Raw genomic sequence first — 27,108 nt, forward strand, 5'->3', positions numbered from 1 at the left:
TTTGAGGGCCTGAAAAATAATTTGCTGTGGGGCCCAGTAATATCTAGGTACGCCACTGTATAATATCCTTATAATTTACAAGAGGGGGTACTTTATTCACTATATGTGTGTGTGTGTGTGTATGTTGCACGTGATTTGCTCAACTGTAAATTTTCAACAGCTCAATCTCTGTATATAAACTCTATAAGCATCTGTCATGTTTGTAAATGATCTACAAACAGGGCTTGTTTTATAGTACAGCAGGTCAATTATTTGCCCAGCAACCCAGAGCTCAGAAAGCAGAAATACACTGGCTAGAGGCTAGAACATACTATTGCTACAGCATCTCACAGCCAGCTGGGGGCAAAAAGGATATGGAGACATTCATTTAAACCTGTTCCGTTACTAGAAGTAAACAAAAGCAAAATGTATACAGCGGAGTGCCAGTAGAGTGTGTCTGAGGGCTGTTATAGCCCTGCCCCAACATCACTGGGTCCACCCAGAATATCTATTACCAATCCTGCCCCCAACATCACTGCTTTGTCCACTGACATCACCAACCCACCCCTCTGATGTCATCACCCTGCCCCTCTTTGGCCACTCTAGGGTAAATATTTTGGAAGCATTATCTTTTAAATGGTATTCTCTGTTCTAGACGTAGATTTAAAATTGACACTGGGTAAACAGAGCCTTCTCATCTAGTTAGCTTTGCAACCATGGGAATCATATGTTTTGTATAATGTTATTGGTGTCAATTTCTTCATTTTCCTTGTTTCTTCTATTGGTTGTATGGATTCCCATTTCATTGGTAGAGGGGTGTTTTTTATTTCCTTGAAAACAGTGCCCTTGCTGTTCGTGGCATGTTATTTACTAATTCATCTTGGACTATTTCTTTCTTTTAACTTTAACAGAATAATGCTGATTCCATTTTGCTAACATTACGAATACCTTTACTCTCTCTTGTTGTATAGAAATGTACCCTCCCCAGCAGCTCTCCTAAACTTCCCTGAGAGCATGGAGGTGGTGAACACGGGGACACAAGTGCACACGGGGCCAGGTTGGGTTTGCGGAGTGCGATGGGCCCCTCTGAAGATTTTTTTGTGGGGGCCCCGGTGCCAGGTAGTTACACCACAGATTCACTCACTTACTCTATTGTAGTTAGGGGCATAACTACAGAGGAAGCAGACCCTGCGGCTGCAGGGGGTCCCAGGAGGTATAGGGGCCCATGAGTCTCTACTTAATAAGTAATTTTAATATATATTTGTAAAACAGAACAACTTTTGGAGAGTATGGGGCCCCTCTAATTATTTTGCTGTGGGGCCCAGTAACATCTAGTTATGCCACTGATTGTAGTACATATTTCTTCCCTGAGGGCCAGTTAGAGAAAAACTAGGGTGAATTCCTGTTTGTTCTCCTAAAGACTCCTGCTAGCCAAACCCCGAGGTCACTTGCTGTAAGATTTGCCCTAAGAACACATTTACTGGCAACATGGCTGATAGAGTGACAGTTTCACTGTTCTATCTTGTTACACGTCACGAGGGGCCCTTAATGTGTGCTTCGTTGTTTTCGGACTGAATTAAAGTGGACCTGTCACCCAGACACAAAAAACTGTATAATAAAAGTCCTTTTCAAGTTAAACATGAAATCCAATTTCTATTTTTTATTAAAGCTTTCATAGCTGTTGTAAACTAATTTAAAAATCTCAGCTGTCAATCAAATATTGTCTGCCCCTCCTCTATGCCTTAGGCAATTACTTTCACTTTCCATTCATCACTTCCTAGATGTCACTGTGCTCCACACATTCCCTCGTTCTCTTCACCATTTAATTGTGTAACCAGCGCATGGGGATGGACATCAGGTCCCCCATTCTGGTGCACAAATAAGACTCTGAGATGATGGAAGGCTTGTCTTAATAACAGTGTCCACAAAATTGCTCCTGCCTGCTTGCTATAATTATGAGTTGACAGACTGATGGAAACAAGATTCAAATAATTTATATAGTGTAATTAAAGTTCATTTTGCTTGACTAATGTGATAAAATAGGATTTTGAATATGTTTGTTTGCTAGACGGGTCCCCTGCTTTAATACACCTACAAAAGATGCGTTAGGTGATAATCATCCAGTCCAGTTTTATTTCTAACTTAGTTTCTTTTTACAGAGAATCATTTAAAATAATGTATCCCCTAGCATAATTATCTCCATAACGTCTTCGCTTTAGCTGACATCTTGAAAACACTGAGAGTCAAACAATTGTTCTATAGCCGTACAAGCTGTAAGTAGGCGTGGTGTATACGAGGCAGGGCGTGGTGTATACGAGGCAGGGCGTGGCTCTCTGCTCGATCATCTCTGGGCAGCATAATCTGTGGTGTGACCGCGCGCAGTTAGAGCGGGAGTAGTGACGTCACTCTTTGTGCCCGCGCACACTCGCTCCCTCCGCAGTGTCTTTCTATGGAAGCGGTGGGGGGTGGCGCGCGCTCTGAGAACGGGAGACGGCGGCAGCTCCACACAGATAAGGAGGGGGAACCAGACCCGGTAAAGGAACCGTCCTACCGGCGATAAAGGATTGTGTGAGCTACCTTCCGGTATCCTGCGAGTGCGGTAGTTGGTACGTCACAGTGCAAGGCGAACAGGAAGAGGCATAATAGCAAAGCGGATTCCCTCCTGGGGAAGGTGAGCGCGGGCCGTGTTCTTCTATGTGATGTCAGCAGCCCTCTGTTACATCGGGAGCAAGGATATCCAACCCACAGTCTTTCAGCTGTTGTCGGGCCGTGAAGATCAGGGGGGATGCTGGCAGTTGTGGTAGAGCAAGAGGTGCAGCAGGGCCGCAGGTTGGACACGGATATTGTGTATGAATCCTGTCTCTCAGGCGCCCATGGGGGGGGGGGGTGCACAAAATGCTGTGTATGTGGGGAAGGGTTAATGTTTCCTGCACGTGTGGCTATGACATATATTTGCATACAGAGAAAGTGTCTGGCTGCTGCAGACCCCGGCCTTCCCCTGTTTGCTTTGTGGCTTTTTGTGCAAATCACTGTGGAACCTTGGCATCAGCACGAAGCATCAAGGCCTGTTCATAATGGAATGATCTGGCAGCACAATTTGTGTCTATTTCTTTCCTTCTGTCAAACCCTCATTGCATCATCATCATCAGCCCTGCTGCACTTTACACATTCTAGGAGTTTCATAGGTAGCCCTATCTGCCTGATGTAAAGAATCAACACACCTTAGCTGCATCATCAGCCAATTGTTTATACCCCAGCCTTTGCCCCTTAATATGTAACTGTCTATATTGTTGCTGCTGGTATTATTGTCTTGTTGCCAAACCAAGGCCTGTGCCCTAATCACTCCTGTGTGTTCCCCCTCTCCTTATACTGATCTGTGTCCTAATTCCCCCCCCCCCCCCAGAGAGAAATCAGTCTCCCTGTAGCTGCCTTCCATTCATGTGTACACATCAAGGGGTGCTGCTTCGTGTTGCAGACAGTGCTTTGCTGTGGACGGAATGACATGTTGTAGTTGCTGTGTTTTGGATCCTGGTGTTTTTTGTCTGGTGCTAGAACTCTAACCTCAGCCCCGCTGCTCTTGGACTACAATTGCCAGCACTTGCCTAGAGTTGTATTTCACTATCTGGTCTATGGGTTTCTGGTTGTAGACCTATTTACATTGTTTCTTAGATTTTTTTTCCCTTCAGGCTGAATTCTTAAGCAAGTAAATTAACAATGATTGGGTTCCAGATAGTTGTTTTCCTTTCTTGCCTTGCAATATAACTATATCCCTTCAACTACTGTTAATGTACAACTTTAAGCATCCATGACATCTTATCCTCTGTCCAAGGGTGCTTAGTGATATAGTCGAACAAAGAGAGGAGAGGGAGGTTTAGTTAATACCTTTTAATTTTCTTTCTCATTAATACAGATTTTCCAAAAACATCCAGTGGCATTTGCAGTTCTGGGGAATAGGGAAGATTTAAGTGTAGCTAATAGTACAGTATCCTTGTAACACTGCCAACATGGCGGACAGCAGCTGTATTCATATTGCAGTGTAGAGGAATTTTTCTTTACTAACATTTTTGTTGCTGAGTGGTTTCAACCTTTCTTTGGTTCACAAGAGTTATCTGTGCAGCTGCTAAGTGTGATGCATCCAGTGATAGCATTGGCATTGTGATAATTGAGGAAGCACAAATGATCTTTTATAGGTGGCTGTTCTGTTTACTGTTTGTGATGCTGCTTGATTAATATAAGTGATGCAACTTTTGTGGCTTAGAAAATTAATTCTCTGTGCTCCGAATGTGCGTTTGGTCCACATCTGTTTTGGATTAATGCTGTAATAGGTACACACACTTATTGTGCATCCTTCTTTGTTATGCAGCTTATTTACATGATATAACTTACTTAACTGATTAAGATGATGTGCAAAATGGTTCTACTTGCACATAATGACCGCATGTCTTACAATTTCCTTTAAAGGGGTGCTTCACCTTTAAGTTAAGTTTTAGAATGTCCTATTCCTAGTAGCATTGATTGCAATTGGTCTTTTTCTTTTAATGATTTGCATTCTGCCAATTTCCAGCTTTATAATAGGGGTTACTGACCCTGGCAGCTAAGACACTATTGCTCGGTAAGTCCAAAACTTTATTGTTAATGACCTTTCTTTTCATATTATGGTCTTTCATTCAAGCCACTGCCTGGCTGCTAGAGTAAATAATAGTCTAGAAACCAGCTAAACTAGCAAACTAGAGACCTGCTGAACAAAAAGCTAAATAATTGAAAAAACACAAAGTATAAGAAATAAATACTGATTGAAAATGGTCTCAGAATATCAATATCTACATCTTACTAAAATTGAATATAACTGTGAACCACCTCTTTAAAGGAGCTATAAAATAGGTTGTGTAGTGGTAAGAGATCTTTTATTCGGAAAATGATTATCTTGAAAGCTTTTAAATGTGCATATCATGGTTTCCTCATCTAGCAGACTGTTCTTTGCCTTTTTCTATGCAATAAGTCCATATCTGGTACTTGATTTTAACTAAGTTAGCATACATCTATGCTGGAAAACAATTGTATTTGTTATTTAACATTTTAAGTGGTTTTTATTCATTTAAGGCATGGTTCTTTACAATATGGAATGACCCCTTAACCTGGAAAACGTTAGAACTATTAATAATAAATAAGTTCATATATCAACCGATTTCTTCCTCTAGTGCCCTTTTCCATCAGTTCTCTTAGGCAACAATGTGGGGCTAGCCTAGCATTCTGGGAACCACTTGTTTTATGGGACCTCTTATCCAGAATGCTCAGGACCAGGGCTTTCTTGATAAAGGGTCTTTCTGTAATTTGGATCCCTTTACCTTAAGTCTACTAAAATCATTTAAACATTAAATTAACCCAATAGGATTGTTTTACTTTCATTAAGGATTGATAATATCTTCGTTGAGATCAAGTGCAAGATACTGTTTTTTTTTTTTTTTTACAGAGATAAAGAAAATCAATTAAGAATTTGATTTAACATCTATAGGATGACCTTTCGATAATGCTGAGGTTTTTGGATAATGGGTTTCATGAAAACCCATGCCTGTACTGTATAATGTTATACACATAAGCAGTTGCTCATACTGTATATTGTAAAATCCCAGGTTTATTCTCTGAGCAATTCCCTTAGAAATATTGCAAGCAAATGCAAATATATTTTAATGCTTCTAAAAGGTCGATATAACAGTAAATAGATTTTTTTTTAACTTTTTGCTTGTTTTATATTAGAAAATATTGTTTTTGTAATTTTTTTCACTATAGTCTAAGCAATGAAATTGATGCTTTTCCAACTTTCTGGTTCTTCAGAACAATTGTAGATAAAGCAGTTTATCAATTTACCATTATGAGCTAAAGGTGTAGGATACCTTCATGTTTAACGAATAGGGCTTGCGCTGAACATACTTATGCCTATTGTTTTTATCATGAAAAATATTATTTTCCTGGGCTAAACAGGAAAAATGTGGGAATTGAAGCATGATAGATTACCAAATAAACTTTTGCTGCTCTGTAAGCCAAAACAGTCACAACAAAGGTTTGAATGGGAGAGGGTTGTTTTATACAGAGCTCCTTAGCTGATGTTTAACTTGGGAAGGACTGGTCTTGTTTTACAGAGCTCATTGTCTCTATTAAAAAAAAAAAAGATTTCTGATCAAAATGGTGTTTGGTATCACAGGTGAAAACAAAGAAATTATCACTTGTGCTTTATCATATATACATGTGGTTATACATTAATTAGCTATGCATATAGGTGTATGTTCATGCAGCCAGTGTCTGCATATAAGTATAGGAAACTTAAACGTGTGAATGATATTTGAGACATTGGCCATGTGTTTATTTTAGCATAGAGCCTAACCAGTACTATTTGTGCCTGTGCTAGACAATGTAAGATGACTGATTTTGCACTTTTCATAGGGGCACTTATTTGGAACTGCAATTAAACTTGTGATTCCAAGATTTGGGGCTGTGCATATATCAGACTTTTTTTGTATGGAAAGTTTTTAGTCCCTTTAAGAAAAGGGTTTATGTGGAAATGGGGTTTGCTAGGACATGTTAATTTGACAAACTATAGCTTTACCTGTGCAGATAACGAATGCTGGAATCTCATAAGCAGCCAGAGGAAAGGTAAAACTATTTCTTTCCTGCATTGTGTTGAAGTCTTTACTTTCGGTTAGAAAAGTGTTCCAACTTTATGAAAATGGGTTGTAGTTCTTACTTCTCAACTTAAAAAAAGTTTAATCCCAATATGTTATAATCTATAATGAAAAATATCTATGTAAGATTTCAGATAATATTGTTTTGTTTTATTGGCTAAAATAATATGGTCAAAAACATTATTCTCTTGTTTTTTGCAAGCAAATTCCTATCTTAATTGCATTTAGATGTGTTTATAGCTTTAAAATAAATTGTTTTTCTTATTTCTGCCTTTTTTTCTCTTTTTTTTTTTTGGTATAGTTTGTGGATTGGATGTTGCCTTCAGGAGGAACAGAGTGCACAGGACAAGACATCCAGTGTAAAATAGAGGTAGGGCGAGTGAAACATGGAAAAAAATGTGCTGAAAATAATGTGATGAGGAATTTTAGAACAGAAACACTTTTATACTTGTGCCACAAATAACTTGCAAGAGCTTATAATATAGACAAATGGACTTTTTTTTATAAATGGGTATAAAACTGCTTTGAAGTAAGTCATGATTTACAGGGGATATCCACTTTCCAATGCTTTTTTTCAGTTCAGTTGGTTTCAGATAGTTCTCCAGAAATAAAGACTTTCCAGTTACTTTCTATGTCTAATATTGAAGTGTAAAGTAATGTTTCACCTTCTTTTGTCTTTCTAAAGCAGCTGCTGGGAAGGCGGTAGCTGAATATGTAACTGTTCTAAATTAAATACATTTTCTAATCGACCAGAATGCATGAGTTTCATTATAGGCAGCTGTTAGAATTGATACACTAGTTACTAATATTCCAGAGATGCTGCTGAGAAATGTATCAACTAAATGTTGCAAAATTGTAACAGTTCAGAATCTGCACCTGGATCACCGAGCTCCTCCACGGAAACACCAGAGACAGGAACATTAAACTTTAATCTTAGATTTCGGAAAAACTGTAAAAAATGGAAAGTAATTGAAAAAAGGTCATTATTTCTAGTGAAACAACTGAACTGGGAAAAAAATGTTTTGGAAGGTGAACAACCCTTTTCATGTACTTAATTTAATGTTGCGCTACTATCAGTCACATCATTTTTATTGGATATCTGAGTTGCTGCTTATTATGATATAAAATGTATATATGTCCAGTCGCCAGCACATTTTAGGGACAGTCATCTGGGCTTATGACCACTACTTTTTGTTTTGCTCTTCCTGGTAATAGTAATGCTTTAGCAGTGACCTTATTTATTCAATAGCATAAACCAGATTTATGCAGAAAAAGCTTCATAATACTACAAAGGGTGCATCTGGGATTATTGTGTTCATTGCGTTGTTGAGTAATCCGCAGTATCTAATAATCTGCATAACTCTTAATTTGCGTTTAAAAATAGTAATATAATAGTCTCTATCCAAATAAATGAAAACCAGTTGAAAAAGTTGTTTTGAATTGGCCATTCTACAACATACTAAAAGTTAACGTAAAAGTGAACCACCCCTTTAAACACTACAGAAAATCTATTAGAATGTCAGGGAGACCAACATAAAATAAACGGACCATCTAATTTAAGTGGAATTGACTGGTGACTGTGGGCCTAATTGACACTTTGGGACATCCAAACTATTACAAGTGATCATAACAGAAGGTTTTATTAAACCAGAAACAATTGTATATTTAGAGACCCATATAGCAAACCAAGGAAGACTATTGTGCAGTGAAATAACTGCCTCTAATGCTCATCCATTAAAGAAACGTGGCTTCATTCTTTCTCTAGTTTTCCTGACTTCCAAAGTAAATTGCTTCTTTAACCTTCTTTACTAATTCAAATTGATAATAGGAAGAATGTGTTTCTTTCAACATAATTAGATTAGGTTTGTTTGGTGATCAGCAGAAATGGAATGACCTATTGTGTACAAGTGATGCCTTTAGAGTGTTTTCCATTTTATGTACTGACAGAAGACTCTTCATATCTGGGGGGTTGTGGGAGCACTCCAAGACTAAGTAAAAATGTGTTTAAATACAATGGAAATGCTACTTATTTGGCCAATTATTCAATGCACATCTCATAAGTAATTCAATATAAATCCAAGTGTATGCATTTACAAAAACAGGGGTTTTTAGTTACAAAGTTATGATCATAAAATTGGTAAGCCACCATACCAAGTCAAGGTAAACCCCATACGGTGGTCCATAATTATTTACCTCTGGTCATTGTATAAAAAGGTTTGTGCCTCCCTGCATAGTAGCACTCCTTGGCATAAGTGTCTCCTGACCTTGGCATTAGTTTCAATCAGAGGGCTACATCCTTCCCCGCCACTAGCTTTTGCAGCTTTTAAGAGAGAGAGAGAAACTGCCCAAACCAACACCCATTTTTAAAGGCATAGGACCAACATTTGTTGAAGGGGCGGGTGTGGGGGTGCTACAAACCACATGGAAGCTTAGCCTGCTTCTGGCTACAATACAAAAATACAAGGGGGTTATGCGTGCACTCCAAGGCTAAGTAAAAATGTGTTTAAATACAATGGAAGTGCTACTGATTTGGCCAATTAATCAATGCACATTCCCTGGTCCCCTGACTCATAAGTAATTCAGTATATATGCAAGTGCATGTGTTTATATAAAAAAAACAAAAAACTGCAAAAGCTAGTGGCAGAGGAGTATACTGGCCCTCTGATTGAAACCAATTTGTGGCACCCCCAGGGGCGGATTTACATAGTGGGCACCCCTAGGCCCATTGTCGTTCATCACACCCCTCCTTTTTATTCACTCAAATTTTCATCATCGGGACCAGAGCAATGGGGATTGGTGCATGGGAAATTTAAAAAAAACCTATTGTATCTCCTGTGAATCCCCAGTGTTTCTGAACCAATGTGGGTGTAGTTGCCAGCATGCCGCCCCCTAAAATCCTGCCACCCTAGGCCCGGGCCTTGGTGGCCTCTCCACAAATCCGGGCCTGAGCACCCCCACACCCGCCCCCTTCAACAAATGGTGGTCTCATGCCTTTAAAAATGGGTGTTGTTGTGGGCAGTCAAAATTCGGGGAGATTTAGTTGCCCCGCGACAAATCGGTTCTTCAGGCGACTAACCCCCCCCCCCCAAAAGTCTTCCTGCCGGATAGAATTGAAATCGCCGGCAGGATGGCACTCAAATCTCTGTTTTCCGAAGTTGCATCACAAATCTTTCACGTGTGTCACTAGCCTAAAAAACGCAAAAATGCCAAAGTCAGGAGACGCTTATCCCAACAAATGCTACCATGCAGGGAGGCACAGTTCTTTTTACACTATGACCAGAGGTAAATAATTAGGGACCACAGTATGGGGTTTACCTTGATGTGGTATGGTGGCTTTATGATCATAACTTTGTAACTAAAAATCCCTTTTTTTGTAAATACATACACTTGCATTTATACTGAATTACTTATGAGATGTGCATTGAATAATTGGCCAAATCAGTAGCATTTATATTGTATTTAAACACGTTTCTACTTGGACTTAGAGTGCTCCCACAACCCCCCCTTGTATTTTTAGAAACTAGAAATACCACATCTCTTTTAGTTCTTGTTCTATAACTGCAATATTTAAACATTCTTCTCTGAACCTTGTATCCCTTGCTTACGCATGTATGCTCTTTTGCTAAACAGACCCTTGTGAGCGAAATGGAAAATATGCTTGAATAGCAATCACGGATGCCTATTCTGCTTCGAGTGCACGTAAACAGATTTAATTAAAGGTAGAACGCAGACGAAAATGCAGTGGGTGCATAATGCAGCATTGTGACTTGAAAAAATTGCCCAGAGCTCGAGGCAATGCATTGTACAAACAAACATCTTCACATCCATGTCTGATTTGCTTCTATCTTTTTCATGACTGGAACAAAGCAGCAATGCAAATCAGGAAGAACAAAACTATTTGCAGTCTGGTGTAAACTTTGCACATGCTTTACTTCATGTTTTTGGCATTGTATGAGCATTTTTTTTTTATTGCGTTTGATGCAGGTTTGAATGCATCAGCTAATCGAGTACCCCACCCTTTGCCAAATCTAATGAGCACTTAATATATATTAGCACTTTCTTTTCCTTCCTCAAATGAGACCCTGTTCTCTGTCTATACAGTTCTTTTACCAGTTCACTTTAAGGCACTGTCAGTCCATTGCTGCTCACAAGACAGCCCTATGCATGGAAAATTACAAGCAGTGTTTATTTACTGGTCTTTGACTGCTGTCACTTGTTATAACTGTAGCAAACTGTGCTCCTGTGAGAAAGGTAAATATCTGTTGTATCTACATGTGCACCTGTTAAAAACCCTTATCTTGTCTGAATGCGAATCCTTGTCTCTGCTCATCTGAACAGATTTAATAAATTCCTCTGCAAAGATCTACTGCTAATTAAAGGGTCTAGTTTAGTTGAAGATGAACTGTAATGTAGACAATACTGTTTTAAGACAATTTGCAGTTGGCCTTCTTTTTTATTTTTGTGGTTTTAGATGTATTTAACTTTCTGTTCTGTAGCTCTCCAGTTTGGAATGTCAATTATTTGGTTGCTAGGATCCCTTTTCACCTAGAACCACCAGTGGTTCAAATTACAAACTGGAAAAGTATAGAAGTGTGCCTGATCGATAATGGAAAGAAACAATAAATCTAGCCACGTAGTTCAACAATTTTGTTTACATGGGTCAGTGACCCCCTTATCAGCCAGATAGCATTTTGTAGGGGCAGTATACCACCTTGCTCAACATGAGTTCAGTGAATCTTTGCACTGGTAATTTAATGATCTACCTTGGAAAAACTGTTTATCGCAAGAAATTACAAAACAAACCCTGATTTTATTTGTGCTTAATATAGGCAAATACTCCATTAAACAATGGCATATACTACCACTTTAAGGATAACATTTAATTCGCACTGCTAAGTGCTCTTTAGTGCTCCACTGCAGCCAGATGGGTTATTGTAACTAGAGACGCTTGCTGGGTAATGTTTCAGGTGTCCTTTCCCTAATGTCACTTGCTAGTTGCTTGCAATGTCGTCTGTTCTGCTCTACTTTCCTGGCTTAATGCCAACACTGTATGTCATATGGGTGTTTACTACAAGTCATTCATCATAAGTTTTACTGTAACTTGTTCACTTATGTTACTGGGACTCGCTTTGTATACAAACACCCAAGGAAGCGATAGGGAACACCCCTTCCCTGAAAGTTTGTGTGTTTTGTAACAGGTCATATTGTTTTATTCTGTAACTTCGCTCCATTAAAAGGACAGTACAAGTAACATCTTCCTGGGACCAGATTAGCCAGGACTACACTGGGGACATAACCTGTGTGTCTCTGGCCTTAAAGCAGGGATCCCCAACCTTTTGAGCCCGTGAGCAACATTCAGAAATAAAAGGAGTTGGGGAGCAACGCTAGAATGAAAAATGTTCTTGGGATGCCAAATAAGTGCTGTGATTGGCCATTTAGTAGCCCTTATGTGGATTGTCAACCTAAATTAAGGCTCTGTTTGGCAGTGCACCTGGTTTTTATGAAACCAAAACTTGCCTCCAAGCCTGGAATTCAAAAATAAGCACCTGCTTTGAGGACACTGGGAGCAACATCCAAGGGGTTGGAGAGCAACATGTTGCTCACGAGCTACTGGTTGGGGATCACTGCCTTAAAGGAACAGTAACTCCAAAACATGAAAGTGTTTTAAAGTAATAAAAATGTGTTGCCCTGCACTGGTAAAACTGATCTGTTTCCTTCAGGAAACACTACTATAGTTCATTTAAACAAGCTTCTGAGTAGGAATGTTGCCTGCAGGATCCTGCAATAAACTTGCTATTTTTCACCGGAGTGCCGTCCTTTGTTAGATTTGCTACGTGTGCCGGTGGTGGGGACGCTGCAGACAGAGCACCCGATCACAAGTGAACAGTTTTGGGGCAGTGAGTTTAGAGTGGTCCCTTGCGTGTGAGAGGAGATTATTCATATAAACAATAGTAGTGTTTCTGAAGCAAACACAGCAGTTGTACTAGTGCAGGGCAACACTGCATTATATATTTATTGTTTTATTTATTGATTCGGGGAGATATAGTCGTACGGCGACTAATCTCCCTGAACTGCTTCCCCCTGTCTTCCACCTGCTAGAATGAAAAATCACCTGCGGCATGGCGCTCACGTCACTTCGTTTTCCGAAGTCGCCCGAAGTTTCCTCGTGAGGCAACTTCGGGAGACTTAAGGAAAACGAAGCGCTGAGAGTGCCAAGTCGCAGGACGATTTTTCATTCTAGCAGGCGGAAGACAGGGGGAAGCAGTTTGGGGAGATTAGATTAAATCAGCCCTTATCTCCCAGCGTGACCTCACCCTTAAGGTGGTCACTAATCAGTGGGCTGGGGGGGGGTTGTTTGGGCCTCTGTACTGGAAATGGCAGAGCCTTTTTTGATTCCTAGTCACCAGTAACCAAGTTCTGGTCTTTTTATATTATTTAGATAGACAGACAGACAGTGCTGGCCCCCTAGAAAAAACCTGAGAAAAGGTTGGGGGTTTTGGGAAGATGCCAGTTGGTTCTTGTAAATAGTGCTGGAACTGGAAGGTTAGGTTAATGGCCCGTCTGGCCTAGAATTAGGGTGAATAGAATACACATTCTGTATGTTGGTGGAACTGGTTTATTGCAAGCAAATACATGAAGTTTCTGGGGAACTGGTGATTTTTGTGTTGCCATATTGTGAACAGACAGTACTGAGTCATATACTATGATAAGGAGCAATATGATGCGGTATATCGTGTAGTTCTTCTGTACAGACATGAGGGAATGAAAGTGGCTGTGGTCGTGCAGTCTCCTCACTGTGCTGTGTTTCGCTTTCACTTGTGGAAGTGCAGTGTGTGTGTGGGGGGGCTCTTATACATCACAAGCGTGAAACATTCGTCTGTCGCGGGCCCGGCTCCCAGTAGAGGCCTTGCGGAGTCTATCCGTACTGCACTTTATCTGTGGCGGAGTAATGTTAATATAGAGACAAAGCAAGTGCCCATCTGAAGGTTTAGTTTTTGGGCTGCTTTGAGAATCCTTGGGCATTGCCAGACAATGCAATGGCTAAACATTGAGTATCCGCCTCCTCCCTGTATAAGGAGGAGCTATAAGTGGGTGGGCCGCTGCGCATGCTCAGTGAGTGTGGTGCGGGTGTGGTCGCTGTAAGGAGCCGAGCTGCAGTGAGTCCCGCGAGTGTATCTTTGAGCAAGTCACGGTGTTGGTGGCCCGCAACTACAAACGGCCGTAAATACAAGGAACTTGTCCGCGTGGAGCGCCTTAACCGTGACATGCACTTGGCTGGGGTTACGTCCCACGCCGTTGGCTGCCAGGAATACCGCAGTGTAACCGGAGAACTCAGACACGTCAGACGCCCCAACGCCGTGTCCGCTCGTGACCCTGGGATTGGCTAGTGCTTCGCTCTGCGACTACTCGGGGCTATTTTAGTCCTCTCCAGCCCCTGTACTTGTGTGCCGCCCGTGTGGGAGGAGGATCCTGTTCAGACGCTTTCGGGCTGAGCGCGTTGTAGCTGTGTGAGCGGCGGGACGTGGGCAGAGCTATTTGGGATTTGTTACTTCACCCGCCTGGGCTCCAAATTGGCACCTCTTGTCTTTTTATGACGGAGCGCGATGAACTGTCTAACTCCTCATGACGGCCAAGGCGAGCCACAGCGTGTTGTACCAGTGGAAAGGGGTGCTGCTCACGTGCTTGTCCGGTAGTGACCCGAAGCGAAGGAAAGGTAACGCTCTCTCTCTTACTATGTCCTTTGCTGCTTGTGGCTCTGTGAGACGCTATTATGTACATTGCTCTAGTGCTCGTCTGTCCGGCACCAGTCTGGGCCTTCTCTCCCTCCGTACTTACCCTCATACACATCACATACACACTGGCCGACACGCACACAACCTGGGGCAGCACCAATACAACTTTCTTAACAGGGGCCTTTAAGCCAGGGATCCCCCAGACTCCTTCACAAGCCTTGGCTGATTGGAGCAAGGCTGTTGGTTAGCCCTCCTTAGTATTGGTTTCACCTTCATACCATTAAGAGTTGTAAAATTGCACCCACTGTACTGGAGAAGCATCTCCCTTCCCAGCGAAGCGTTGCGGTAAATTTAGACAGTGAAATTTCACAAACTAAGTGGACTGAGTAAGGTGGTGGTGTACTTCGTGGCTCTAGTGGTGGAATGCATGGGAAATGTGATTTGCTGTTGCTATGGATAACAGTTGCATATGAGGACTAGAAATTAGCACGACTTGCAATATTTGGCGAAGTGCTTCGGTAAATTTCGACAGTGAAATCTCACCAAACTAAGTGGACTGAGTAAGGTGGTGTTGTACTTCGTGGCTCTAGTGGTGGAATGCACGGGAAATGTGATTTGCTGTTGCTAAAAAGCATAGTCTGATAGCTTGACTGTGTGCATTGAAATAAGCTTGACTGCTGTTCAGAAACAGTCTGATAGCTTGACTCCAGTCTTCCCAGTCCTTGTGCGCATTTAACAGGTGGAAATATTTCTCTCCAGTAGAACAGCATAGCAACAAGTTAGACATACTCTCATTAGTCTGTATGTGCCCTAACAGGCACTCACATATGCTTATTTGGCCTCTCCATCAAATTACACAGACATTTGCTTATATGGAACCAAAATAATCTCTTCCCTGATCTGTAGGATGACCTCTAATTTTTTCTCCCCCATGCAAGACATCCTTTAAGTCCATAACGTTGCAATCGGCCTACTACTTGGCTGCACATATCAACTAAATATCTACTTGTTTGGCAACCTTACCAAAGGAGCAAATGCCTGTATATGATTAATAATAAGAGAACTGGCAGATCTGATCAGTTTCTCTGGATTACAATTCCAAAATATATTAACCCAGTTCAGTAAATCCCCCAGGTCTGCTCATGAGCTGTATATGTGCTGGGCTGTTATGTGTGTTTTCAGGAAGAGAGCGCAAGTACTAAATGTAACTCCTGTGACTGAATGGCGTTGGTATTTTCACTAAATGTGTTGGGTATTTTTAATTCTACTGTTAGTTTGCTGTATGTAGAAATCACTCACAGTGATGGAAAAGTTGATTTGGAGAAAGTAGCATTTTTGATTTTAGTGAACAGCTTTTTCTGTTTGTAAACTGCATTACTGGCATAGCCGTCTATCTTCCCTGAAGCTACCTTTATATTTTTTTTTTCTTCCAATGACAATATTCATTTGTTGGACAAGGGAACACCACTGTCCAAAACTTTCCCTGTAGCGCAACCAGCTTGCTGACATCCCTAAATTTTTCATATTCAGGGGCATTTGACACTTGCTAGAATATATGAAAAATTATGTCCTACCCAGCCTGGGGAGTTCTTAGGCAGGGAGCCATTAATATAGATGGGAAAGCCACATTTTGCCATTGGGCCTCCAGAGGTTGGACAGATCTATGTTAAAGCATAGTAACTAAAAGAAAATGAAAGTTCTATTGAAATGTTTATTGTGCAATGTTTGCTATCAGCTTTGGTGCTTGCAGATATCTTACAGCTACAGTACATCTTCATTTAAAGGGGGGGGGGGACATGTTGAAATTTGAAAGCCAGTAATGGCATTTACCTTGTTAACCTCCCAGTAGTAAAATAGAAACGTTTTCTAGGCAGGCTTTCTGCTTGTTTGTATTGTGATCTCTAGAGCTTGGCATGACAATATGTATTCTTATAACTTGATAGAAAAGTACAAACAACTCCAACCTTAGAATCCTTTCAAGGTTTTGTTACAGTTGCTTTTAGTTTTTGTTTGAACAGCCTGTTTGCACCCGTATAGAAGTCATTGCCAGTCTTAACTGTAACGTAATACTCGTCCCTAAACCAGTTGGAGCACTCTGTACAGAAATAGTTAGTGCTCTGAACATGTCAGACTTGCCATTGTTTTCTAGAACATTATTTTTGTAAGACAGCAGATTGTTGTCTACCCAGAAACTGAATGCAAACAAAATATTACTATTCTAGGGTAGAAAGTTTGAATACAAATCCTTATTTCTATGCGTTGGCAACTGTGTGAAAGTTGGTATTTTTAGATGGATGAATCTCTATAGCTGTGACATGGTCTGTGAAACTCAACATGTGTATATTATATTCTTAAATATAGCACTCATTTGAAGGTCCTCAAATAGTACTGGTAAAAGAAAAACTAAAGCCCAGAAGAGAATTGTACTTTATATGGGCATTTGTAACACTCTCCAAAACTACACTTCATTTGTTTTTTGTCTCTTGGTAACGTAGCACACCATTTCCTGATAAGTTTTATTAAGTGGCCAAATATATATAATCGGCTTTTTCACTGGAAGAATCCTATGTAGATGTTTAATGTGATTTTTGTTCTATTAAGTTCACTGGACCATAAGAAGTAACTGGATAATTGGACCTGTATCAGAACATTACAACAGTTTGTTTCCAGAACTTCAAAGGGATGCAGGTGTTAGGGCAACCTAATAATTTAAAAGGAGAAATTGTCCTCCCTAGGTTGTTGAGGTCCCTGGCATTACGTTAGCTATACACTACTATGGTACTAGTTTTTCCAAAGCCAGACAAGATATTGGTTGGAGGGGGCATCCTTAAGGCACCCATGCACATGCCAGTAAACTAAGGATTTAGTCAAAAATGGCCTAGTTAGTAGCCATTATCAGCCTGTGTATGTCTTGCTTTACTGCAGTCAGATTTGGTTTGGGGTGGGCTCAAGAGCTCAAACTTGCCACTAATTGTTTTGAATAATGAAAGAAAAACTTTGTAACTAGTTTTTAAATATTCACTCTTTAAAGCACAGGCAAAGTCTGCTTAATGGGCAGTGCCATTATGTTTGGGACTCTCCAATGAATAAAAAACTTTTTTTTTTTTTTTTCTCTTTTCCCCCCCCCCCTCTAGTGATCCACTTCAGGGGAAAAAGTGCACTCACCCAGGGACCTTTCTAACTAATTGCCAACATCTTAACGGTATTTCGATGGATCCCTTTCACCTAGACGTGTACAGGTGTTTACTGTACAGTGTACTATACATGGGCAAGTCTGACTAGAGTGCAATGGATTCTTGTGAAAAACTGAAAAACTTTCTGCTTGCTTGTATTGTGAGCTTTAGAGCTTGGCATGACAATATGTATTCTTATAACTTGACTTAAAATACAAAACAACTCCAACCTTCGAATCCTTTCAAGGACTGTGCAGTGTTTCCCCATAGACAAGCAGCAGCCTGGGGAAAATATTAAAATTGAATTCAGTGGGAGATGCCTAACATATTGGCTGGTGGTTTATTTACATAGTAATATTTTAAGCTAGGTTGAAAAAAGACGCACGTTCATCAAGTTAAACCTTTTATGTCTGTATATAACCTGCCTAACTGCTCGTTGATCCAGAGGAGGTAAAAAAAAAACCTCCTGAAGCCTCTCCTGGGTCTCGGGGCAATATTACTTCCTGACTCCAAGATGACAATCACACTAGTCCCTGGGTCAACTTTGACTAAGAACTATTTTCAATAACCCTGTATCTTCTCACAACTTCACACCTTTCACTGTAAAAAAAAAAAAAAAAAACCACAACCCGTTCCCAATATTTTGGTGGAAACTCCATTCTTCTAAAAGAAAGTAATTTGTACTGAAAGTAGTATTTGCCCCTCTCTACTCAAGTAGTTGGTTGCAATGCTTCAAATGGTGTAGCAGGAGCCAGATTAACAGACCTGAAAAAAAGCATCCAGCGCATTGACTGGAGGATAACTCACTTCTGCTACATTCCTTCAGGAATCTGAACCAGAAGTGCAGAAAATACAAACACTGCTTTTTATAGCAATTACATTTACAAATAGTAAATGTAATTGGTTTTTTTTTTTTTTTTTGGAGATACTGACACCAGAACTTTAACTGACAGGCTGAGATGGGTCAGTCAGGTTTAGTAATAATTACTTTAAAAAAAAAAAAACCCTCTTTGCAAAAAACAAATCAACATGACATATAAGTAACTTTTAATATACTTTCATATTTTAAAGAGTAGCTTTTAAGTGTCGGGATGACTTTAAGTAATGTATATTGGAAGGTTGCATAGAATTGCATTTTCTTTTATTTGGGGAAAAAAGCCGTTCAGTGGAGAACCACCAATATCTTACAGTAAAGTTTTTTTTTTTTTTGTAGAGCTGAGGCAGTGCTTTTTCCTGAAACACTGAAATACAACCCTTTCTAATAAGAACTTTTTAGATGAGCTGCAGAATTGGAGAAGTAGCTGGTTAAAGGGGTTGTTCACCTTCCAAAAACTTTTTTCAGTTGTTTTCAGATTGTTCACCATAAACAATTACCTTTTTTCAGTTGCTTTCCATCTTTTATTTTTTATCGTTTTCCCACAATGTAAGTTAAAATTTTTAATGTCTCTGATGTTTGCCTGGCAGCTCAGTAATCTAGGAACATCTGAACTGTTACAATTTGCTATATTTAATTGATACATTTCTCAGCTGTATCTGTGGAATATTCTCAACTATTGGATCAATTCTAACAGCTGCCTTTAATGAAACCCAGGGATTCTGCTCAGCAGGGACAAAGATAAGAAATATATCAATTCAAACCGTTTGAGTCCACGAACCCCCCCCCCCCAGAGCTGGTTTAGAAGATGAAATATGAAATTTTACACTCCAGTATTAGAAAAAGGATCACAAATAGAAAGTAATTGCAAAAAGTCTTTATTTCTGGTTAACAATCCCAAACCAATTGAAGTGTTTGAAGGTGAACAACCCCTTTAAGGAGATGTTTGGTTTTGTTTATGAGTGTAAAGCAAGGGGTTCTGAAAAATGATTAAATGAAGATCTGCAAAACCCTGGAAGCGATTGAGTTTGGTTAAATGACTACTGAAATGCACTTTCACAAACCTTTAACCTGGCTGCAATATTGTATACTCACTCGCTAAGGAGCGCTGATCAAAGTACATCCTGGAGGACGGTCAAATTATTTAACAACTTGGCTTTATTGAAGCACATTTATACTACATAACAACAATGAGTGTGCAAAACTAATGCGCTTCATGCCTACATATTTGCCTTTTTATCAGAGTTACTTAATCAACACGTCTCCATACTTAAAGGAGAATTCAACCCCCTAATTTGCATCCCACCTGGCACCCTGGGCAAATGCCCCTAACTTTCTACTTACCCCTCCTTGCAGGTCCTGTCCAGCAGAGTTCAAAGCAGCCATCTTGTATCCTTCGGTCTTCTTCCTGTAGCGATTGGCATTTTCAGGTGCATGCGCAGTTGGAGGAATCTTCCGTTGCGGCGCTACTGCGCATGCGCTGAAAGTCACGATATTTCCGATTCTGACCGAAGGAGACAAGATGACTTCTGTGAACTCCGCTGGACAGGACCTGCAAGGAGGGGTAAGTAGAAAGTTAGGGGCATTTTGCACAGGGTGCCAGGTAGGCATGGGAGGGAGGGGGCCTATTTAGGGTATGGGGGGGAAGGGGATGCAAATTAGGGGGTTGCATTCTCCTTTAAAGTGTCACACATGCATATGATTAATAATTTAAAGGTAAAATATGCCTTAAAATGTGTGCAATTTTTGATCAAATCATTTATCTCACATGTATTCACATTTTTAAGGCATATTTTACCTTTACATTATGAATGATATGCATGTATGACACTAAGTATGGAGATGTGTTGATTAAGTAACTCAGATGAAGTGGCGAGTATGTAGGCACGAAACGCATTAATTTTGCACCCCCGCTGTTGTAATGTAATATAAATATGTGCTTCAATAAAGCCAAGTTCTTAATTTGACCGTCCTCCGAGATGTACTGTGATCAGTGCTCCTAAGCAAGTGAGTATATGATATTGCAGTCGGAGAGAAGTGACCGGTCTATTGTGAGCGTTGCGATTAGAGAGGAGACTGAAAGTGTTGGATGAGCTCCACCATTGCTGCATCACCATTTGTTTCTTTAACCCGGCCTTAACCTTGTGTTAGTACAACAAAACAACCAGTGTGCCATTTCCCTAATATTTCCTAAGATAGAACTCTTACTGTCAGAAAATATTTAATTTACTGGTGCTGGACAAACGGATATTAAGTTTAAACTAGAGAGGTACATTTCCTGAAGAAAATGTGAGTGGTGCTTGCCCTGGCAAAACTCAGGCCCAAATCTGATTGGCTGTTGTTGCCCCGCCCCTTTTTTTCCTAATTGTGAACCACAGTCACTCAGTGACTAAAGGTGGCCATACACGGGCCGATAAAAGCTGCCGACAGACCGTGTCGGCAGCTTATTGGCCCGTGTATGGGGGCCCCCGACGGGCTTCCCCGATCGAGATCTGGCCGAAAGTCGGCCAGATCTCGATCGGATGGGTTTAAAAACCCCGTCGGATCGCGGCCGCATCTGTTAGTTGATGCGGTCCCGCGATCCGACCGTCCGTTTGTGAATGCTAGGATCCGATCGTTGGGCCCTAGGGCCCACGATCGGATCTGCCCGATATTGCCCACCTCAAGGTGGGCATATCGGAGGGAGATCCGCTCGTTTGGCGACATCGCCAAACGAGCGGATCTATCCGTGTATGGCCACCTTTACATACCAAAGTTTGGGAATGCTGTCATTTAATGTGTAAAAATGGCAGCATTTCTATTTTTTTCTATTGAAAATCAATGAATGAAATTTGATTGGTTGTTGGTGGCTCCGCCCACTTTTTCTAAACTTGAAGTGGAAACCCCCAGCGACCACATTTGTGATATTCAAGGTCCCTGACATCAATACCGAGAGAATGGCAGCCTTCTTAATTTTTCCCATTAAAACCAATCAAAGAAATCTGATTGGTTGGTTTTGGCTCCACCCACTTTTCTTAATTTTAATCCCAGTCCCCCAGTGACCAACTGTGCCAACTTTGAGGAGGCTGCCATTAACCGTCTAAGAGCGGCAGCAGTTTAAAATTTTCCTATTTAATTGAATGGCTGAAATTTGATTGGCTGTTGTAGACTCCGCCCACTTTTTGTAAATTTTGGCCCCAGTGACCCACGGTGCCAAGTTTGGGAGCTCTGGCTTTATTACTGTGAGAATTACAGCTGTTTACATTTTCTCATTGAAGTCAATAGGGAAAATCTGATTGGTTGTTTGCGGCTCCGCTCACTTTTTTGGATCCCCAAAATAGGACAGAAAAGTCACAACACCCCATTCCCGAATAAGCTGAACGGTTTGACACCTCATTCATGGGTCTGCGACAAACTAATTATTCGATAAATTCCCCATTATAAGTCAATGGGGCAAATTTGGGGACCTCTCCTGCCCCGGGGGTAAAACTTATACCCTCGTGTGGGGTATCATCTGACACAGGTCGCAAACCTCTTCAAATGTGGTAAATTTAACGTTTCTACAAGATTCCCTCTCTGCGCTAGAATCCGTCAAAAGTTGGCCTCAATGTTAATCTATGGGACTTTTCGGGGTGGTTAATTGCCCCCGCAAGGGGCAATTAACCACCCACCCCTTAGAAAAGTCATACCACCCCATTCCTGATTAAGCCGCACGATTTGACACCTCATTCATGGGTCTAGGACAAACGGTGCGGGACTAGTTACGCGCCAAACTTTCATACGGAAGAAGAATAAAAATAAGTTTGCAAGATAACAGTAGTGATGCTTTGCTTCGCAAGCACCACTAATAAGTTTGCAAGATAACAGTAGTGATGCTTTGCTTCGCAAGCACCACTAATAACACTGTTACTGGCCCTTTAAAGTACTTTGTATACATCTGCAATTTAACTTCAGAAACTTCAATGCTGGGTGCATCCAGTCATGAATTGAGCAAGCATTATGGGACACTGGTGATTTTGGCATTGATATACATACAGTGGTGACTTTCCAGTTCTCATCCTATAAGGGTCAGGGCACACAGGCAGATTCAGGGAGATTAGTCAGCCGTTTGCATATTCAGCCGACTTTGGAAAACGAATCTCGCCGAGTGCCATCCCACAGGTGATTTACATTTCAGCTGGCGGGAAGACAGGGGAGGGAGTTCGAGGATATTAGTGGCCCTCAAAAAGAGATTTGTTGCCGAGCGACTTATCTCCCCGAATCTGCCCGTGTGTCTCTGCCCTAAGAGCACATTGTTATGTTTATTGAGCTGTATACTATCTGTATATAAGTAAGCTTTGTCTTGGGCTGACAGCAGTACAGAGCACAAAAAGCTGGTGCTCTGCTACTGAGACATGTGCACAGACTCACTGCTTTAGGGTCAGTCCACACGAGCAGATTCGGGGAGATTATGCGGCGCTTCATTTTCCAAAGTTGCCTCACGAGGAAACTGAGGAATCTTCGGGGCGACTTCGGAAAACGAATTGTTGCAGACGATTTTCATTTTAGAGGGCGGGGGAAGGCAGTTTGGGGAGATTGTCTCCCCGAAGAAGAGGCGATTTGTCGCTGACCCTTAGTGCTGCGGTGGCCTTGGGTTGTACAGAATAGCGTTTTTAGCCTAATTCTTTGTTGAGCTTTAGATGTAGAGTGGGGAATTACGAGGTTCAGGTGTCCTCTTTGAATATATCAGATGAGAATCTTTCTAATGTGACACATTGCTGCTAAAAATAGTTTAGATGCTGGTCAGGCAGAAATGCAGAGATTTACTTTCATGTACAGTCCTGGTCCTATTTCACAAGCGCACACTAATCCGTATTGTTGTTTTTGTTGTAGAAATGAGCCGACAGACTGCTACAGCAATCCCTACTGGTACTTCAAAGTGTCCACCATCTCAAAGAGTTCCAGCCCTGACCGGCACAACTGCTTCAAACAATGACTTGGCCAGTCTCTTTGAATGCCCGGTGTGTTTTGACTATGTTTTACCCCCTATTCTTCAATGTCAGAGTGGCCATCTGGTCTGCAGTAATTGTCGGCCAAAGCTCACTTGCTGCCCAACCTGCAGAGGTCCTTTGGGATCAATTCGCAACTTGGCTATGGAAAAAGTCGCCAACTCTGTGCTATTCCCTTGCAAATACGCCTCGTCTGGTTGTGAGGTAACTTTGCCGCACACTGAAAAAGCTGACCATGAAGAGCTGTGTGAGTTTAGGCCTTACTCCTGTCCCTGCCCCGGGGCTTCGTGTAAATGGCAAGGTTCCTTGGATGCGGTGATGCCACACCTAATGCATCAGCATAAATCTATAACAACGTTACAAGGAGAGGATATTGTATTTCTTGCCACAGACATAAACCTTCCTGGGGCAGTAGACTGGGTCATGATGCAGTCTTGTTTTGGCTTTCATTTCATGTTAGTCTTGGAAAAACAGGAGAAATACGACGGCCATCAGCAGTTCTTTGCCATTGTACAGCTCATAGGAACACGCAAGCAGGCCGAGAACTTTGCCTACCGACTGGAGCTTAACGGGCACAGGCGGAGATTGACTTGGGAAGCAACTCCTCGCTCTATTCATGAAGGGATCGCAACTGCCATTATGAATAGTGACTGCTTAGTATTTGACACCAGCATTGCACAACTGTTTGCTGAAAATGGCAATTTAGGAATAAACGTTACGATCTCAATGTGCTGAATTGGCAGCCAGTCCTCCAGGGCCAGTGTTTATAATGCTTTGCAATGAATTTTCAAATAAAATGGTTACAGTCGACATTTCCAGCAAACCATAAACTTTTATCGCCTGGGTCCTGCAAATGACAAGTAACTATAAGAATACAGGAAGCGGTTGCATGTAAAAACACTAATATTTATAATCCATAAACCACTGAAAAACATGTACACACCCAGCTGGGCATCTTTTGTATTTAAACAAAGAAAAGAAGAAGAAAAAAAAAACTAAAAAAAAAAAAAATTCAACCAGAAATGTAAAATAATCCTGAATTTGTGTTTGTTGTTTGTACAGTGAATACTGTTTTGTGTTTATTTCCCAACCTTCAGACGGACAAGCCATTTCGCGTGGTTCAATGCCACTGCGTTCCTCATTTGTAAGTCACTATGTAGAATTTCTGCTGTTTGTCTACATTTTCTGTGTATCGCTCATTTTTATTAACTTCCAGTTTTTTTTCATTCAAATAAATTTGACTTTCTTTTCTGTTGCTAAGGAAGTTTTGTACACACACGGTTTGCTATGCATAATTTTTGATCATTTAACTTAAAAGATTTTCTCCCAATGAAATCTTACTGGTGTTTATTAGAGCAATGTTTCTTTTCAGTCGGCCACACATTGCACACATAGCTGGTCTTTGCTCCTTGTTAATGTGTATTTGGCAACTGTATGGTTTGACTTGAAGGGGTATTGTCATTACTTAAAGGAACAGTAATGCCAAGAAATGAAAGTGTTTTAAAGGAATGACAATATCACGTTCTGTTGCCCTGCACTGGTAAAGCTGATGTTTGCCTCAGAAACACTACTATAGTTTATATATACAAACTGCTGTGTAGCAATGGGGGCAGCCATTCATGCACAGGAGACACAGTAGATAAATACATTGTATACTACAGCATTTCTCTGCTATGTATCCTGTTCCTTTTCTCCTTTTGTCTGCCCCCAGGGCTACACAGCAGCTTGTTTATATAATCGAAAGTATAGTTTCTGAAGCAACCACAGAACTTTTACCAGGGCAGGACAACTGTACGCTATTTTAATACTCTAAAACACTTCAATTGTTTGTAATTACTGTTCCTTTAAGCTTGGATTGGTGCAGTGATGCAGGAGCAGTGGTTAGAAGTGTTTGGAGGCTGTCACGCCTCCAAATGCTGAATTCTCCATAGAATTCCCTATAACACCCTCATTCTCTAGCCAGGGAATGTCAGGGCACAGCGCAGGGTAAGGGTTAAGCAGGCTTGGGAGTGAGCGCTGTGTTTAGCCATACTGAGCAGCCAAATGGCAGGAGAAATAGGTGGCTACAACATGGCACCAAGCTCAATGGAGTGAACAATGGAGTGGAGAAGCAATTTTTGTCTTAAAGTATAAGTCAACCCCCAAATTGTCTATGGTTTTTAAGTTATATTTGTATATGTATTGCTATTAAAGGCGGTGTTTGTCTGTCCCTTTCTGTTCTCTGCACTGATGGCTCAGACTGTTGATGCAATGTTGCAAAAGTCTTGGTACTCCAGCAAAGGCAGGTCTGTTAGTCAGCTGGCTTGTCTTATATTGTCTGAGCCACCAGGGCAGAGAATAGAAAGACAGAGTGAAACACTGCTTTCAGCAGCAATACATATACAAATAACTTGAAAACTATAAAAAAAAATTGGAATGAATGTATACGGAAAAGTTACTTAGAATTGTGTTTTCTTTTATTAGGCAAAAAAATATATTTTTCTGGTTGACTTATACTTTAAGTTACAGCTATCCTTGGGCATGAGTGGAGGGCTTTATCTATGCCATGCAAGGGCCCTTACTCACGGGCGTTTGAAGCTGCGCTCCCCTGCGTTCCGTTTTCATACGTTCAGCCGCAGGAGTAGATGCGCTGAATTCTTTTCAATACTTCTGTACTCGCACAGATGCGTGTAAGCACTGAACGCAGGTTGCGATGCAGCATGTTGCATTTTACCTGCATTCGGCACTTACATGCGTCTGTGTGAGTACAGCCGTATTGAAAAGAATTCAGTGCATCTACTCCTGCGTTCCCCTGCGGCTGAACGCATGAAAACGGAACGCAGGGGAGCGCAGATTCAAACGCCCATGAGTAAGGGCCCTAAAACTGCTAAGATCAAACCAGTTCATAAAACGGGTACAATTATCACACTTTTTTTTTTTTTTCTCTGAAATTTTATCTGTGTTGTGCACTACTTCATTGTGGTGTTGCAGTTTAGGATGGGCCAAAAAACCTCTTGATCCGAGTCATTTTGGGACATTTTGAAGAAAGGATGTATTTGATTTGTGCTGGAATTTCTTTGTCTCAAAACTAAAACTGAAAGCCGATATTGTCATTGAGTAGGTCTCAGAATGAGATGTACCCCATCTTTTATAATTGTCATTAAAATAATACTTGGTAAACGATCAAATCCAAGCCTTTATTTGTGCTCTATTTCACTGATGAATGTCTTTTAATAGCTGTTTTTATTTTGTTTTTTTTTATTGGAGACTCTTGTACTAAACAAGATCCTGCGGTGCAGCACGGCCCATATTTATGTACAACCTGTCCTATCAGGAAGTCGCCCATTGAATAACTCTTCCTCTTGTTTATTGGGCAATCATAATGAATAGTGTGCTCTTTTAGTAATTCCTTATGCAATGCAGTCTAATATAAGGTTACGGGCTGCTGAGACGAGTTCTATCTATTAGGTTGGTGTTTCCTGTTAAAGAGGAAGTTAAACCTGACCAATCTGTAAGTGCCAGTGTACAGATCCTCCTCTGTCTGCAAACCCCCCAACCATAGGCGGATTTTCAATAAGGCTTTATTGAGGCTAAGCCTCCCCAAACCTGTCTGGCACCCTAATAAAATTTTAATAAAACTTGCTCCCTTACTGACCTGCGCTGCTATTTTAAAAGGAGTGGAAAGCTTACTGCAGTCCTTCCCGGTTCTGCTGCAACCAGCTGTGC

The 27,108-nt window shown here is 41.0% G+C and overlaps 1 protein-coding gene across 4 annotated transcripts; it reads left to right on the plus strand.

Annotated features, from left to right (window-relative positions):
* Positions 1 to 2,358: 2,358 nt before the first annotated feature.
* Positions 2,359 to 24,681, plus strand: siah1.L (siah E3 ubiquitin protein ligase 1 L homeolog). Of its 4 annotated transcripts, none has more exons than XM_018256683.2 (3): positions 2,359 to 2,650; positions 6,958 to 7,026; positions 23,288 to 24,681. In XM_018256683.2, the coding sequence occupies exon 3, from the start codon at positions 23,290 to 23,292 to the stop codon at positions 24,136 to 24,138; it is 849 nt and encodes a 282-aa protein (XP_018112172.1). In that variant the 5' UTR covers positions 2,359 to 2,650; positions 6,958 to 7,026; positions 23,288 to 23,289; the 3' UTR covers positions 24,139 to 24,681.
* The last annotated feature ends 2,427 nt before the right edge of the window (positions 24,682 to 27,108 follow it).

This window comes from Xenopus laevis, chromosome 4L, assembly GCF_017654675.1.
Source record: "Xenopus laevis strain J_2021 chromosome 4L, Xenopus_laevis_v10.1, whole genome shotgun sequence".
NCBI lineage: Eukaryota > Metazoa > Chordata > Amphibia > Anura > Pipidae > Xenopus > Xenopus laevis.

Bases quoted from the DNA above. Each gene is read 5' to 3' on its own strand.
- siah1.L (XM_041589263.1), top strand. From the start codon at position 17,600: ATGGATCCCTTTCACCTAGACGTGTACAGGTGTTTACTGTACAGTGTA. The intron at 17,658-23,287 runs GCAAGTCTGACT...TTTTTGTTGTAG, and splicing joins GTACAGTGTACTATACATGG to AAATGAGCCGACAGACTGCT.